The sequence below is a fragment of the Vanessa cardui genome, chromosome 14, assembly GCF_905220365.1.
Source record: "Vanessa cardui chromosome 14, ilVanCard2.1, whole genome shotgun sequence".
Lineage (NCBI taxonomy): Eukaryota > Metazoa > Arthropoda > Insecta > Lepidoptera > Nymphalidae > Vanessa > Vanessa cardui.
In genome coordinates, this window is record NC_061136.1 from 10721687 (window position 1) to 10740798 (window position 19112).

General features: G+C 31.8%; 1 protein-coding gene across 1 annotated transcript; it reads left to right on the forward strand.

Moving 5' to 3' along the window:
* The first annotated feature begins 5370 nt into the window (after window positions 1-5370).
* On the forward strand, window positions 5371-8152 carry LOC124535466. The gene is made up of 6 exons (XM_047111695.1): window positions 5371-5492; window positions 6050-6115; window positions 6457-6543; window positions 6848-6944; window positions 7573-7621; window positions 8077-8152. The coding sequence occupies exons 1-5, from the start codon at window positions 5402-5404 to the stop codon at window positions 7604-7606; spliced, it is 375 nt and encodes a 124-aa protein (XP_046967651.1). The 5' UTR covers window positions 5371-5401; the 3' UTR covers window positions 7607-7621; window positions 8077-8152.
* The last annotated feature ends 10960 nt before the right edge of the window (window positions 8153-19112 follow it).

The window sequence follows — 19112 nt, forward strand, 5'->3', positions numbered from 1 at the left end:
TTTGGGTCCGATTTTTATTTCACATAAAAGGTTATTCTCTTCGGAGTAATAAAAAACAATTTTCATACATAAAATGGGGTTGTTTTATTTATCGATTTTCCATTATTTAGTAGACTATAACGCATTTTAATTGTTTATTTTAAAAAGGATGCTTAGTCAGCATATATTACTCGAGGTAGGGTATATACTAGGTGTTAGGTTTTTGTGCCAGTCCATCTGGGTACGTATAGTAGGTATAATCACATATTTACCATTAAACAACTTTACTTATTATTGTTGTGTTTCAGTTTAACGCATGGGTGAGTGTACCAGTAATGATAGATACGAGGTACAGTTTCGCATCTTAGGTTCAATGTTGATTGCGCGTCATTTATTTGACGAATGGTTAGTAATTATTTACGTACCAAAGTAAGTAGTAGCCATGTACTATGACCGTTTACCAATTTTTAGTTTAAAAAATGGTATCACCTAACCCTTTCCAACCACGGAGGCTAAAGACGTCGTATAACTTGTGGGTGTCATTATATTCGTGTTCAAACTTCAAACCGGACCACAGTAATACATAGTATGTACACTGGCGATAGAAAGAATAATTGATGAGCCAGGCAGCCCAAACGTAGTTATTCCATTATCTTCAGACACACCTGTACTAAGCCCTCTCCTAAATTCTAACTATGATGATATAAATTATAAATACCGACGAAAGTATCCACTGTATACATAATACATGTATCCATGATTATATTGTTAGATTAATGCTTGTATTGAATTAGAAATATTCGAATTAATTGAATATCAAGACAGTCATAAGTATTCTTGAAAGTAGACTTAGACAGCAAATATTGACTTATCTAGGTATATTAAAGATTACTGGCTTTGTAATTTGAAACTATTCCGAAACTACTAACAACTTCTTCAACATCTACAAGGTTTGCATTGTAATTGAAACACAGTTTTAATCAAGTTTGAGATAATTTGATTATAGTTGAATTTTGAATTACGTTTGTCTACTGTCTCAATGACTAAATGGTAAATATTCATTGCAGCTTCACAGCTTATTGCAATTGTTAATGACTGTCTGATATTTGGGGTTATGCCACGATATATATTATACCAGTATAGGGTATTCAAAAATCAATAAATAAAAATGCATTTTTTCAAACGTTTGTCATGTGACATAAAACGTTCCTGATTTGCCGGGCTTATGATGAAGTCACTTTCTTGTAAACTTTGCTTTTCTACTATATCTACCACAGACATGACATACAGCAAAGTGACGTCACCGACCCCAATGCAGCGTCATATTGTCCAAGTATCGTTTTCGCGCGTTATTTAAATATGGAATTTTTAATATGATATTTTTCGGCAAATATGTACTAGAAATAAAAAATTAACTCTTACTGGGTCCCTTAACCTCTAGTAAATAATATAAAACGGATTTTAAAAACCAGTCAAATAGCCTATTTAGTGTTTAGCTCGAAATCATTTACCTTAAATTCTGTTGGTGTTGGGTAGTGGAATTTTCTTTACTTAAGTGTGATGTATTGAATCGAGCTGAAATTTTTAATGAATAATTATTGTTTTCAAACTAATTCAGTTAGTAAAATAATATAGACAAAAAGTAGATGTGTGACTATGTGAATATATGATAGAAGAAATAATATATTGTAAGCATCAAAAATGCCAAAACTAAACAACTAAATAACGACATATATTAAAAGTGAATCTTTAAATATAAACATTGTTCATGTTGCATTTAAAATATAATTGCGTAATTTATATGTGACAATTACCTTTTGCCTTTTTCTCAAAAAAAATTGCAAAACTATCAAAAGGCGTTGCAGGTAAATATATTTTGTTCTTTAAATATTTTTTTTACAATCATATTAAAGAAGTATTATAAAATTAAAAGCATAAGTACTTAAAACTAAAAGGTAATATTAAGTAATTAATAAAAAGTAAAAGTGAGTACAAATTATGTTTGCATCGTGTCTGCTACCTTCTACAGCTGTTTGTGCCCGATAAATAGTGTCCGACAAAAAAGATAATTTCAGAAAATAAATGAGAAATCTATCAGATCCGATTCGATTACGAGTATTCGATTTATGGTGTCACGTCGGATACGCTAGGAGTCATTTGTCACTTGTACCGACGCGCCCTACATTCATCCTAGCATTAAGATCTGTTGTATCTCAAAATCATATAAAATTACTTAGAGCACTTACAATTCATTATGGCCTTTAAAGATGACCCTGCAGTTGACAAAGTTCAAACTTCATCAATGATTGCGGAATTAATCCCTTGTAAACACCACATAATTTTCATATTCTTAATTTGTGTTCGGAATTAATTTTGTGCTCGACGGTAAGGGGAAACGTAGGCTGCCTAAATTAGTCGGAAGTTAATCTATTACATGTAAAACAATTCGCATTGGAGTAATTTGGTGGAATAAGTTGCATACCTCGCATATAAAAGAGAAAGCTTGCCCCCGAATCGAAATGGACAAGCTGTTACTGTTTTTGTTTTTCAAAAAAAAAGTAAAATATAGTTCAAATAAAAAATATATTACATATTTATGCAAACATTTATATTTAAAAATCTTCTATACTTATTGAATCCTGAACAAAACATAACCGAACTCCTTATTGGATGGATAAGATTTTTTCTTGGATGGCTTAGATTGGACCTAGCGCTGTAAACAGATTGTAAATAAATAAATAAATATGAGACAAATCACATACATTACTCTGACACAATGTAAGTAGCTAAAGCACTTATGTTATGGAAAATCATTAGTAACGGCGGTACCACAAACACCCAGACCCAAGACAACATAGAAAATTAATGAAAAATTTATATCGGCTCAGCCGGAAATCAAACCCGGGACCTCGGAGTGGCGTACCCATGAAAACCGGTGTACACACTACTCGATCACGGAGGTCTTATATTGCCATACGAAATCGGGATGGGCAGCTAGTATTACGTAAATACGAGATGAGAGTGCTACGAGCAGAATTGATTTAAATTATTCGTTTGTTTTAGGTTTTTAAAACCGGCCAGTTTTATCCGAGGTCGTTATAAGGTCGGGGTTAAGAGTTCTTTGTTTAACAGTGAACTGTAAATGCCGCAGCGCTCATTTACTGAAAGCCTCCGCCTCAAGTGTCGGCAGAATACCGTCCATTTGTGTTGCATACATTCTGCGCTGAAAAACGACAACTTAAAAATCCTTTCAAATACAACACTTTTGTTTCTGCCTCCAAAATATAGTGTCACTTTCTAAATAATTGTACCAACGCGTTCTTTTCAATTTATTTAAATGCAACCTGTATTTTTAAAAGGCAGTATAAAGAATAATTAGATCGTATTTTAAACGGAGTTTGCATCCAATTCAATTCCTGTTGTTCCCATAAACAAAATTGGAAACTGAAGGTGTATTCGTCATTTTTTCAGTTAAATAATTATTTATTGACATGTAAAAATTTACTAAGTTCTATATAGAACATCATCATGATGATCATGATGATGACAAACTTTGCCTTGCGGTGTTTTGTTGAATATAGATTTATCTCTTTCTTTCATTATTAATTTACTCTTCGAGTGAAAAAGACAGTATTCTCTGATTAAGTAGGTAAAGCCAATTCGCAAACACCACTTCCCATATACATTGGTGGTGTAAGAATTTATACCAAACTAACTAACGATAAGATGTTATGTTTATTGTGCCTGACAACTCACTATTCATACCAGAACAAAATAATAATTAACAATTGCTGTTAGGCGGTAGAATATCTATTGATTGGGTATCTGCCTAGACTGGCTTGCGCAAAGCTCGATCACTAAGTAAAAGTGTTTGTTATCTACCATTACATTTCAATTTTAATATCAAAATCTAAATTCCGCATACTGAACGAACAGAATATATGTATAATGCTTACATTAGGAACTATAAGAAAATATTATAGGCGTATGTGTTCTAATGTAAGTACCACATAGGTAACAATTTGCATCATAAAAACCGTCTCAAAATCAATAAAACATTCATAGCTTAATGAGCTGGAATTATTATTTGTTATTTTTTTTAGAAATGTGAGTTCCCAACAGCTTTGGTAATGATCATCTTTAGTTTAAATTGAAAATAAATGAGTTATTTAATAAACTAAAATTCAAAACCCAACAGGGTGTAGATTCCGAAAACCAAATGGAAATTGATCTTTCGGACAAATACTGAAGGAAAAATTTTTCATATCTTTTTTGGGCTATTAAGTAAAAAAAAAGTATGAATTTTAGAATAGTAATAAAATTTTATGAATATTTTTACATAATAGAGCAGAATCCTTCAGCGCACTTCATTTCAAACGGATGACAAGAAAACATTCCTTTTGAGAGGCGTATTATAATGTTGCTACCTATTTATATTTAAGACGTTTCCCGCTGTGCTGTCAACTGCAGTGGCCCGTAGGTGTCTCGCACCAATCAGTAACAGCTTTACTATCTTTAAACCTGAGATGTTAGTAGCTTCAATATTTTTTTATTTTTTAATAATATTTAATATTAATTTTAGCAAACATAAGTCCAGGACAATTTTTGATGCAAATGTCTGTTAAAATGTATTGTGTGAATAAAAATATACAGAGGAATTGATAATCTCTTCCTTTTTGAAGTCGGTTGAAAATAAAATAACGGTATTACCCCCGGCGTTAATATATAGGTACGATTTTTTAAATTATATTTTCATACTGTAATATCAAAGTTCTTTTACGCATTATTCCATATTTTGGTGATTTTCTTCATTGTAATTCGAGATTTTTAGATTTACGTTTATTTATAATACAATTCTAAACAAATGTCAAATAAAGAGATTTAAAAAAAATGATGTTTTAGTATCTATCCAAAAGAAAATCATGATCTCCATATTAACATAATTCAATCTTATTACATTTATTACAACGCTTGGCCCTTGGAGTAGTGGTGCAAAAAGCTTCATCAAAAGTATAACACCTCGCCTCATTGCCTCCACTGGTGACAGGAGGGCTGGTTCGTTTTTTGCCCAGAGGATCGGAATTGCGATTCAACGGGGAAATGCTGCTAGCATTCTTGCCACCATTCCACGCGGTCAAGATTTATACAGTAACTAGTTTTAGTTCATATTTGTATATATATATTTAAGCATTTAATGTTGTTAATTCTTATGTTAAAAAATTTATTACAATTAATAAATACATATATAACATACATAATTTTGGTATAAAATCGAACTTTGTACATCTCATCTTATTGTCTACTCGACCTATAAAATCCCAGTCTTTATCCAGCGAATATAAAAACGGAAACCGCACTCAACCCCTCAGTGTAGCCGTGTTGCTGATAGAGTTGCCAGCTCATTATTCTTCATAAACTTAATATGCGGGAATCATTTGTATTAATTATCTCGCTGTTCGTGATCTCTGTGCGATGTTCAAATTTAGACCGGGATGGTTTCAATATATACAAAGGTTCTTAAATTGCGTCATTGTTTGTTGAATATAATATAATATAGAAATAAATATAGATAAAAAAAAGTAAAGTAACAGCCTGTAAATTTCCCTCGATAAGGATCAGATAAGGCCTCCTCTTCCATTAAGGAGAGCGTTTTGGAACATATTCCACCACGCTGTTCCAATGCGGGTTGGTGGAATGCACATGTGGCAGAATTTCGATGAAATTAGACACATGCAGGTTTCCTCACGATGTTTTCCTTCACCGCCGAGCCCGAGATGAATTATAAACACAATTAAGCACATATATATAGTGGTGCTTGCCTGGGTTTGAACCCGCAATCATCGGTTAAGATGCACGCGTTCTAACCACGGGGCCATCTCAGCTTAAATATAGATAATCAATATATATAATCAAGTCTTAATAATAATATTATCACTTCCTTAAATATTATTAAGACTTGATTATTATTTTGACTCAAAAATATTTAACTGATAAATTATTGGTTAAAACGAATTGTGCGTTTTTGAATTTGATTTCGAAAGACAATTAATTATATTGAATTTATTTACAGATCATTTGCGCACGCGTCCTGACGAACCTTCGGAGGTAGCCTCAGAGGTCGGAGATCGAATATTGTGTTAGTAAAAATTACTATTTACCAATATAATTAAAGCTTATACACATTTTAGCTCAGTTCTTAGGCACATCTCAATTATTGTGAAAGAGTAGATTTTAAATAGTTTCCTTACTTTTAATTTATTTGATTTTTTTCTTACTTGAATTGATGGCAACTAGATGTTTTACCATGTTTAGGACACAAATATCCTACCGTACATCTACGGTTATCGAAGAATGCTCGACATGTTTCGAGAAGATAATATAAGAAAAATAAATCACTGAAAAACATGAACCTATTTTCTCGAATCAAAACCCATTTCAGTAGGAATTTTGAAGATTATAAATTAACATTTTTTTTAGATTTCTTTCGCGCACCTTTACAAATGTATTCCAGTCAGCCAATGGACCCTCAGGAGTATCGAAAGCGTGAAGCTAATATATATAAAAGTAAGTAAATGATTCTTTTTTTAAATTAATCTTTAATAATCATGCCCGTATATCATGTTGGAATGGAATGGCGTCAAGAATGTTAATTTGTGAACATCGATTTATTGGACGAAATTGACCTGATTTGAATGGGATGCTGGCAACACCAAAAAAAAAAATAGTCTGAAATATTTTAAACGATATACCAATGAAATGTATAATTTAAATTATCTCAAAATGATTACTAGTGAACTATATCAAGGGCGGTTTGGAACTTCAACTGACGTTTATAATTTTATGACATGAATTGAACAATTTCTTACAGGCCACATGCTGACTAAAGAGCTGAGTCCGCTGGAAAAGCGTACATCCAAAGCGGCTTTATCCCTTATGTTACAGAGCAAGCAGGATTTTGATCATACGTATGTATGTTATCTTATACTGACAAAACATTTGGTGGTGGCACAGTTTGTTGAAATAACATACTTTATCCTTAAGCGTTAAGTTAAAGCTTTAAATTAAGACAAACAAATCCTTTTATAATGTTTGAGTAATTTAATATTTTATCTGTTAAGATCAACAAGCTTAACCAACACCCACTGGGAATAAACGATGATGATAACTCCCTATATAACTTATATAACATATTCATTGCATTTGTAGCGGGCTAAGTAAAGTTTGTTGCTCGTAAACGTTGTGTAATTCAGAACTATATATTCTGGTGAAAATGTTACCTAAAGTGATCTATCAAGAAATTTGCAATATTAAGAAAGATAAATTGAGTTCCATTTTCAAAAAGTGTTTTTGTAGTGTTTAAAATAAACCTGGTTAGTATTAATTTAAAAATAAATTTGAATGGAACTTTATTATAATATGGTTTTGTGTGCTTTAAAAAAAGTTTTATTTAATATTAACACACTTTAATAAATTAAGAATTGTAAATTATGCAAAAAAATATAACTTCACATTATAATTGAATTAATATTTTTTATAAATATTATTTTGTATAATTATCGTAGAAATAATTAATATCTTTGAGTATTATTTCAGGGATGAAGACCATTATTGCCTTCACGGAAAATAGCTTCTCAGCTTGTCGGTACGTATTGTTTTAACCAATTTTTTTTAAATACAAGTATTGATTATGATAATTTTGACTGTAATTTCAAGTACCTACCTTAGTTTTATATGTATTTATATTTTAATAGATCTTTTTTTGCATTATATCAGCATTTTTACTGTTCTCTCTTATGATAGAACTTCTATCGTAGAACTTTTTACTTGGTAGTGACTAAATATTTCTCATGGAACCAAATTCAACGGTCAGTGGGTTACCACTTACCATCAGCCCCATTTGCATATCCACCAACCGATATAAAAATGTATATATTAGAATATAAAAAAGACTAACAGACTCCATTGTATTCTTTTTTTTTTTTTTTTATTGGTTTTTCAGAGTATTCAATTTACTGTGTTAACATTTTTAAAGTTGCATACAGACGGACGTTAATGGTAAATACAATTAGTGAATGAATGAGTTTTGTTTTGTTTCAGAAACGCCGGGACATATTGACTATCGAAATATTTAAAAGAATATAAATTTTTACTACTATATGCTTTTTTTAATAAAGAACAATAATGTCGTAAAACTAAAAAAATAATTTCTTTGTATTTTTAAACAAATTAAATAGTAAATTAGTAGATAATTAAATCATAGCTTACAATAATGGTCTTTTAATCCAACCTTTTTTTCTTTGCGATCAGATAATGACTTGAAATTAATTAAATGCAGTAAGGAAGGGTTAATAGGATTTCAATTCTCAGAAACTTCATAATTGTTAATCGATTATTGAGAGAAGCACGAGCTTCACTTTGTTTGTAAAATGGGAATTCTAAATATCTTGTAAGAGCTAGAATTAAATATATTTTCATTTTAATAAAGATATATACTAATTAATTTTATTAATAAAATTTTATTATGTTAATATTAAGATATATTGATAAAGTTACGTGTTTCTCTACGGTTGGAGCGTAAATCACTTTTCAGGATGGCCCAGTTTCAAACAATGAATAGTCCGCCATATTGAAGAATATGAAAGAATGAACTTAAATGAATGGGAGACAGAACAAAAGAGCAAATTTTAAATTGCGTCCAATACGATTTTACACATTTGTATTATTAAGAAAAAGAAATATACATATTTTTACATATAATCATATCATCTTAATAATATGCGTATTAAAAATAAAATAAAACAGTTTTTCTTGTTATTCAATTACGGAATTCATGACCGGAAATAGCAGAACCATTTGTTTTGACTTCTCTTCATTTGAATTACTTATTAAAACTATTTTCGAACCAAAAACTCTATCGCTTTAAAAACACATGCTAACGAGAAATTATGTGAGGAGAATATTTTAGTTCGTTATTATTGCAAATTCATTGGAGCAAGTTTCCTTGATAAATGTACAGCAGTAAGGTTGCAGGAAATTTTCAATTCCACTCAAATCAAACAGTGCATTTATTCAGTTTAACTTTAAGAAAGTGCTTTGTAAGGCTTAAAACATTGTCTAAAGTCGGAATGCATAAGAGAGCAGCGCTGACTCCTCGTCGTGCTACATAAATTTCATTTAAAGTGGATGTAGGAATTTTTCTAGGGGCCTTGTAGGAAACGTTTTATCTATCTTATTAAAAGTACTAGTGGAAGTAATAAATTTAATTAATTTAAGTTATTTGCTTTATAAAATTTATAAATCGACTCGGATTTCATGAATATTATAAAATGGTTTTACTAAGAACGTTAACTGACCGACTTTCGTATCCGTTCCTTCTAGGTTGGTACCGACCCCTCCTCACACATTTTATCACCAAACAGCAATAATCAGTGTTGTTGTTTCACTTAAAGAGTGAGTGAGCCAGTATAACAGGCACAAGGTATATATAACTTAGTTTCCTAGGTTGGTGGTGAATTCTTGTTTTAAGGTATGGTTAATATTTCTTACGGCGCCAATACCTGCAGGTGATGGTCACCACGTGTCAGCTGGGCCTTTCATTCGCCCGCGTACCTAATCCATTAATCCATAAAAAGAAATGGAGAAACAAACAAATAATAATGATTATTTATGAACACAGCAGATTTATTACATTAATAATGTTTTCATGAAAAAACGTTGACAGGGATTCCATTATTGTACAAATAAATATATATTCGTTTGTTCATTTTAACACGTCGTAGACGTACATTTTTCTTACATTAAGTTTGTAGTGTGTAATAACCCAAAATTTATAGAACATGACGTTCTTGCGACCAGCTCAACTGAAAGACCGAAAAGTGTAAAACGAGTACTATTTCTATTAACTGCAAGCTACTTAATATATAGGTTAGGATGGGTGTAACTCTTTGACCATCCTAATATGGCCAGAGCAGACGACACTGTACCTTCTACACTACAAAGGCCCAGATTGGACGAGGTTATATAGACGTTAGAGTCTCTCTCTCTCTCTCTCTCTCTCTCTTTTTATAGACACTCCATCAAATACAATGAATTTTTTGTTGTTCCTATTAATTAAAGACATTACCTTTTAAGTTTTTTTTATGGTATAGTATAGCGGACGACCATATGGGCCACCTGATGGTAAGTGGTCACCATCACCCATAGACAATGACGCTGTAAGAAATATTAACTATTCCTTACATCGTCATTGTGCCACCAACCTTGGGAACTAAGATGTTACGTCCCTTGTGCCTGTTGTTACACTGGCTCACTCACCCTTCAAACCGGAACACAACAATACTAAGTACTGTTATTTGGCGGTAAAATAAATGATGAGTGGGTGGTACCTACCCAGACGGGCTTGCACAAAACCCTACCACCAATAATATAATTAGTAACACAAACAATTAAATATTCATTTATTTTAACAACTCATTAGGCTTTCTAAATTCATTAAAATAGCTTGAATAAAAGATTAATTTATTTAAGAGCATTCGAAAGTAAAAACAAAATAAATCTTCATTTGTCTGAAATGTTTCGAGTTTTTGTTAACGATTAGCAATGACTTTTCTGCCCTTAAAAAATGTTCTCGAGCCAAGAATAAACGTTGGAGATAAAAGTTTGTGGTTCTTTGGTTGAAATTTCAAGGAAATTATCATAATGTTCTGAAAGTAAAAACGTCTCGATATAAATGTAGCTTAGTGACACTCATGTTTTATCATACAATATGCCTCTTTGGTTTCATGATCTGAAATTCAAAAGTTTATGTCCAAAGTCGGACGAATAAATAGCAAAATAAGTCTTTCTTAGTATCATTATAAATTTTAGAAAGGCAGAATTTTCCTTCGTCCTCATACCTCGGCAATTATCAATAAGAGTGATTGAATGAAGACTTAATGTGTGCTTTCATACAGACACGTGAACTATTACAAAATCTCTTATGTAGCTGGTTAGTCTGTATTAGAAAGATTTGGTTTAACCAGCCAAGAAAACATTCCATCTCCCATCCTGCCTTTATCCTAATTTTGTTTGGGGTCGGCGCAGCGTGTCTTCTTCCTCCCTACTTCTCTCTTCCTCTGTCTGACGTCATGTCACAAGTAACATTATTTTTTCAGCCATATCGTCTTCCACATTCATTCATTCATCATTTTTTTGATCCCCTTCCTCTATATCCAGACATAATTAATAATGATAAAATATTAAGGCATATTTATTTCATTTCCCAATATTTTAATGGTATACTCGCTGAGGGACGTACAGGACTAAATTTTGATTTTGTTCAATGATTGGACCATTTCCCGTACACATTTCTCTTATTTTAATTGAGTTGGAAGAACGTATTAATCTCTTGAACATAGAAATAGCTACAGTTTAAGAAAAAGATACATTGGCCGAGTTAAGTAACCATTAATTATGTTTTCTGCTAGAACACATTATTTTAACTTAGTAATACAAACGGCGTTTTGCTAAGGAAATGGCGCACTGGGCCTAAGTCAGCAAAACAGCTTCACTAGATTTATTACAGCTGGTAGTGTAATTAGCCAACAAATAACAGACAAAATTCATATTGCTGTGAAGTTCTGAGTCAAATGTTTTAAACAATGAAATCATAAAGATAAAGGCATATATCCAAAATTACACTTACGTACTGATTGTCGAATTAAACACTACCACCGGCTTGGAAACGAAATAGCCAGGAGGCGATAAATATTCGCACTCAAGTGTTCTTAAACATTTTTTTTTTACATTTGGTACCAAAGGCATTCGGAACGCTTTTTTTAATTATTTTGTAAAACCGTATGCATTGCCCCACAAAAGAGTGAATGACTCCATACGGGCAGCACGAGTAAAAGTTTGTATGTATTTTTTGTACAAATACTATGACATTTTCTCACACAATCATGAATATTTTTCATGATTGGTGGCAAGAAACAGCTAACTCAACTGGATCCATCGAATACCCGTTGATACATCAGATTTAACATTTTTGACCCTTTGAATTTTAAATATTAAACGATTATAAGGTGTAAATACCCCACGGCAGTGTTCTTGATATCTAATGTAATGTCATTGGTGTCTGCAGTGGTAAAAAGTTTGTATCAAATTTTCTTTGATTATAGACTCGGCAATAACTTAGAAGAAATGCTAGTTGTAAAAACTGGCGTGTACGCAATTACAAATTATTAATTTTATGTGTTGTGACTTTATGATTATCATTCAAGGTCGATTCGGTGTTGCGACCGCCGGCCCCTCCAGATTCAAAATTAATAATTTTCATTAAAACCCTTTTGTTAAGTGCATTCAAAATTTTATTTTTTAATAGCAAACGATTTTGCCAACAGGTAATTTTCTAATCACTTTTGAATAGTCTCTCTTAATTAGTCATTTAATTAATTTAAATAATTACTCACATAATTAGCAAAAGCAGCACTGCGACGTCCTTTAATGTCTTTTAATGAGATGTTCACAATGATCTGAACTTAACTTATTACTATTATTTTTTTAACATTATAAGTTGTAATTATGTTGTCTATTCTGCTGTGGAATCTGTAATTCTCGTAGATTTTAAGATTAATATTTTCCAAAGTATCCAGTTATGATATGAACATGAATCGAAATTTAAAATATTTGACTTATGGAAATGAATTATTCGGACAACTGGTTAGATGAGGAGCATAGAGGGTTTAATTATTTTAGTAATTGCAATCAATGGCAACATTATGCCGCTATTGCCACCAATCATGATTTGTGTAATAATTAATTTTGATTTTCTTGTGTATACTTGCTTTCATATTCGTAATACATTGTACGTATTACATTATACATATAAAATAATATGTCTTGATTGAATGATTCATCATCGCCGAGTTTAAACTGCTAAAGTTAGGGCCTTCAAATTTGGTGCGTAAGATTCATATATTGAGTAGAATTGAGTAGAAGTAAGATTCATATAGTTAGTAGTACGAATAGCCACTAGTTTAACGAGTAGGCTAAAGCTAAATACAACATCGCTAGAAGTATAGAAAACATAAATATAATGATTTCATTTTACCAATTTTGGCTATTGACGCTCTCTCGCTGTTTATTTAATATAATATAGTGCATATTTAAACAAACTTTCAGATTTCCCTATTATTTTATAATATATAAGTATGTAATTTGCTTGTAAAAAAATAATGCAGGAAATATTTATTTACCTTCTATATGTACCTAATATAGGTAAAACTTTTATATTCGGTGGATATCACTCATATATCATACTAGTAGTTACCTGCGGATTCGCTCGCGTTTTAGTCATGTGTTAGGGAAAAGAAGTAGCCTATGTCCTTTCTTGGAATTCAAGTTTGCTTCATACCAAATTTCATCAAATTCGGTTCAGCGGTTTGTTCGTGAAAGAGCGACATACAGAGAGAGTTATTTTCACATTTATATTATATATATTTTGTATTATGATGTTCCTTTGGTTTGAAGGGTTAGTGAGTCTAACTACAGGCATAAAAACAAAGTTACCATGCGGTGGCGTATTCGCAATGTAAACAACGATTTAAATTTACTGCGCCAATGTCTACACTTACCAACCAGGTCATGGTTTTCCTGTTCATAGTTCATAAAAAAACCTTGCTATCTGCCTCTATCTATATCGTTTATAACTCCTTGTAAACAATTCAACATATTTTGACGTATTTCTCATTACGCTATCACTTGGTGGTAGGGCTATGTTTAAGCCCGTCTGGGTAGGTACCAACCACTCATCAGTTATTCTAGCGCCAAATAACAGTACTCAGTATTGTTGTGTTCCGGTTTGAAGGTTGAGTGAGCCAGTGTAACTGCAGGCACAAGGGACATAACAACTTAGTTCCCAAGGTTGATGGCACATTGACGATGTAAGGAATAGTTAATATTTCTTACAGCGTCATTGTCTATGGGTGATGGTGACCACTTACCATCAGGTGGCCCATCTGCTCGTCCACCAACCTATACCATAAAAAAAAACGCTAACGAACAAAAACAGGGAAAGTTTGTACATTGAATTAATATAACATATTTTGTACAAAAACCCAGCACATATTAAAAATCTGTTTTCATACGTTTCATGGCTAACGTTGACTTTATCACTAACGAACCACCCCGGCTTCGCATGAGTGCAGTGCTGATACTAAATATACATATTGCTTTCAACATTCACAGCTTTTCTGTCATTGGACAATACAAACCTCTATGTCCCTGCATTTTAAATCTGTAATATAAATATAATTCGAATTTATTTATTTAAATAACATGCTGTAAAGGACCATATTGATCTATATTAAATGCACCATCTATTTAAGGATTTACTTAATTGGATAAGGATTAATGCTGTATTGCTTAAAATCGCTTCGAAAAAGAGCCCGTATTTCTCTTAAAAAGTAGAGGATAAAAAAAGGTTATTGTGGATTATCCTTAAGAGATAGACATATATGTGCTATCGCGAAATGATTTTTTTGTATGACTTTTTGACCTATCTGGTGGGGTTCAGCCTGTATTTGCAATGTAAGATCAAAACATGTGTTTATAGCCACCACTTTAGAAACCTCTAAAATAGTCAGTGTTTCTCTGCTATATTGTGAATGTATTAAACATACAAACCTTCCTTTAAATCAATCTATCTAATAAAAAAACCGCATCAAAATCCGTTGAAGATTTAAAGATCTACGCATACATAGAAAAATACAGCGGTAATAATTTAAAAGATAAATCGATTCCAAATTTATTAGCTTTGAATCGTTATCGGATAACAGGCTGTAATAACAAATTTTTGCCCTTGACATTTAAAGTTCCCTAAATTTGAATCTATAAACTGCCGACGGGTTTTAATATGTTTTACATTAAATTTACGGTTCAAGCTAATAATATCATGTTTATTTATTAAGGTTTTTAATTTATGACATACACATGTTAGTATATACATAAAAGTTACAAAACCAATTTAGGTGTGTACTGACTATTTCTTTAATAAGCTGACTCGTACGATGCAGGGGCGGGGCGTTAACAATCATAAAAGTAACAGCCTGTGAATTAAAGAGAGGGTTGTCAAACATATTCCATCACGCTGTTCCAATGTGGGTTGATGTAATGCACATGTGGCAGAATCTCAATGAAATTAGACACATGCAGGTTTCCTCACGATGTTTTCTTTTACCGCCAAGCATAATAGCAATAATAAACACAAATTATGCACATATATACGAGTATAGTGGTGCTTGCCTGGGTTTGAACCCGAAAACATCGGTTAAGATGCACGCGTTCTAACCTCTGGGGCATCTCAGCATACACAAACAATATTATTATTATATCACTTTATATTTTAAGGGACGTTGACCGATTAATAAATAAAAAAAAATGAAACAAAATTATAGATGTATCGAAGTTTCACGAAAGAGAAACTAAAAATTATCTACACGTTTTTAAGAGTTAAGTCAATATATACTTATTGTACTTTTAAAATAAATAAAAAACTTGACATAATAAAGACCTGACAAAGTTACGAAACGAAATTTTATAACATTTTGTGAAATTTGCGGTGGACAAGAGCGGAAAGAACAAGAAAGGCTTGTACCGATAGTAATAGTTCAGACAAAAGTCAGTTGAAAGAAGTCTTGGCTTGAACAAAGCAGTGAATGGAAGTAGCGGCGCCTCGGTGCGTCGTTCGGGAAACAAAAGAGAAGATTGTTCGACTTATTTCGAACACTTATTGGTTAGGGAGGCGACATTTTATCGACGTTTTATTGTAGAAGTTTTTATCTTTAGTATTGAACATCTCTCCGAATCTAAAAACTTTTTGATGACATTAAAGATTACATTTTACGTCCTTCGAGAAATTATTGTAGATATAAAATATTTTTATATTTTTTATCTAACGATGGATATTCATATGGTTAATATGTAAGTAACAAATATGATAGTTAACATACATTCAAGTTTAACTAAAAAATCTGTTCAAAACCAACGCTTCAATTTTTCTAGGATATCTGGTATATATAGCACATAGCTATAAGATCAGTTATTCTTGTTTGTTTTTCAATGTATGTATTACGTATCACATTTTACGATACAAGAATTAATAGATATAATAAATAACTCGTCTATCCGCTGATATAAATATGCTTCTGACCTCTTACTTCTTCGCACGTTACGACTGAATTTCGATTGGCAAGTTCACCCATCATAATACTACGTTTCAATTGGAAAATTAAATGTAGTACTACCAATATATTAAGACAGTTATGTCTAAACATATTCGACAACTATTAGGTTGTATGTAAGAATATATTTTAAGTGATACGATGATTCTCTTTGAGTAGAAAAACGAAAAAAATAAGTGGAATATAATTTAGACTTAATGAACACTTGTTTGTATTTATTTTATTTCCTTAAAATTTGTCTCTTAACAAGAAGTAAAATTACCATCCCGAATGTTCTTTTTGTGTGTATAAAATTTCGTTTCATGTACAGTTTTTAAGATACCCTTCGTCATAAAACCCTTAGCAGTGTTTGTTTTAATAAATATCTCGTTGTGTTGCTTTTGTTGGTTTCAAGTTATTCCCCGGAGGCAGCCTCGAGAGAACCTTTCTTGTTTTGGAAATAATATTAATATTAGTTTGAGCGACCATAGCCGTGACTGGAAAATTAGGATATTTGACTATAGGTACCAAAAAGGTTTTTATAAAATTGAAGTCTAAAAGGTAGAATGTAGAAAGTTTTCATAATCATATGACGACCGCTGTGGTCGAGTAGTCTACGAGCATACACCGGTTTTCATGGGTACGCCACTCAGAAGTCCCGGCTTCGATTTCCGGCCGAGTCGATGTAGAAAATTCATTAGTTTTCTATGTTGTCTTGGGTCTGGGTGTTTGTGGTACCGTCATTACTTCTGATTTTCCATAACATAAGTGATTTAGCTACATACATTGGGATCAGAGTAATGTATGTGATGTTGTCCAATATTTCTTTATTTATTATTTTATATAACTTTCTTTTACTTTCTTTGTTAATTAAATGTCAAAATGTTGTAGCTTAAACCTTTTATTCTGATGTCATCATTACAATTTCGAGACTAGTTAGGAGTGAATTCAGGGCAAACATCGCACCATCCATGAACTATTCAAGCGTGATCGGGTGAAATTCTCTGCTTTATCGATACAGATTGCATGTAAGTATTTTATTACAAACACGCTTTGAGAAGCTATTCAGAAGTAATTACTAAATAGTTTAACTCATAGTATTAGAAGTCAAGTCTGTCTTGAAGCTGTGTTTTCTCGAAATGCAATTAATCGTTTCGGAAAGATAGTTTACTGATTAAAGTCTTCCTCTTTTCTAATATAATATACAGTGTAAACTCTATATAACGACACTGAAGGGACTGTGCATTTTATGGCGTTATAAAGAGTGGTCGTTAAATGAAGAGAAGAAAAATCAGAATTCGAAAAAAAAGTTTATTTTAGTCTATTGTTAGTAGTTATGTACAAAAAATATATATATCTTATTTGAACGCTATTGCGTATACTCTGTTATTTTTGACCAATTTTGTTGTATATTTTTAATTTTTTTATTTATATCTTATATAAAGGAAGTAATTTTCCAATAATTTAGCTGCTTTCAGAACTTCTTTAACGCTTGGCGGAGGCTCAAGCTCATCCGTCTCATCTTCTTCATCTCTTTATTCTTGAACCTCAGTTTTTTCTCACTGAATCCAAAATTTCTATGTCTGTGAGTGAAGCCGTTGTAAACAGGCAGTTGTCTACTTCGATGTAGGTTTGAAAATTTACCGTATTTCCTGCCATGTTGACCTGCTGAATCCACTCAGTTAATGGAAGGTCGTCGTCGCTATCAAACTAAAGTTCTGTTTCCACCTCATCAATCGTAGAATACATATGATAACGTTGTAATCCATGACTCATACTTATTAGGCATGGTCACAGTCTACACGTGCAAGCAATCCCAATTTGTAAACAAATTAACGAATTTCTTAGAAAGTTCCTAATGCGTGGTGCCGACATTCGAGTTTATTGAGTGCTAGAGTAATAAAGCGACAAAAGAACGTATACAGATGCGCAGTTTTTTCTAATTTTAGCAACTTAAAAGGAAAAAAACTTAATTTTTATTTCTCAATTTTTGTCGTTATTGAGAGTGGATGTGATGTTATGTAGAGTGTATCATTGTATAGAATACAAGCTAAACCAACTAAAACCAATTGATTTCGACGCTTTAGAGAGTTTGCCGTTAAATCGAGTGACGTTACATGGAGTTTACACTGTATTATACAATAAAACTTAAACATCCCGCCAAACGGATAAATGTTTTTAATATAATATTCTGTAATGGATTCCTTTTTTAAAAAGTCCTCTGATTAGAACAGAGATAATTTCGGGCTTGAGTAGGTAATCTCGTTACAATCCACGAAGAATATATTTGAGTGCATATCTATTTGCGTAAACAAAGGTGTATTTTGTCGTCCGATTTCGTATTTGGAAAATTTCAAATTACATCTCTAAACAAATATCTACATTTAACACCAAAATTATGTCTATTATATAAAAATTAAAACATACCTAAAAGTATTATTATTTTTTAATTTCATGCTTTTTCTCTTATAACGTAGAAATTGCATCAACACAACGTTCTCCGAACGAACATAATACATCAAAGTAAACAGTACACGTTGTGTTATTACTTCCAAGTTTCACCAAGAATATTGGATATACGATAAACATACACTCCTAGATATACATATTGCTAATGTTTTCCTTACCCACATGGGAATGTCGGCTGTTACATGCAATTTGGTCTGATACCCTCTGCAATGTTATAACGTACAGTCGGACTCGAAAAACATTTAAAAAGACAAATGACAGTTGAATATAGTTGTCGAACCTTTTGTTCCAAAAAATTTCATCAATTCAAAACAACGTACAAACGTTTGGTATACAAAATGCATGCAATTCATACAACCATCGATTTTAAAACAACAATAGAAATATTTTTTTCTATTCAAATAAAAGTTATGATTGATATGAAGTATTTATAAAATGTTGACATAACATACGATCTGTTTGAAA

Coding starts and splice junctions, on each gene's coding strand:
- LOC124535466 (XM_047111695.1), top strand. CDS start 5,402: ATGCGGGAATCATTTGTATTAATTATCTCGCTGTTCGTGATCTCTGTG. Junction 6,116..6,456: donor GGTCGGAGATCGAATATTGT/GTTAGTAAAAAT, acceptor CATTTTTTTTAG/ATTTCTTTCGCGCACCTTTA. Junction 6,544..6,847: donor TGAAGCTAATATATATAAAA/GTAAGTAAATGA, acceptor AATTTCTTACAG/GCCACATGCTGACTAAAGAG.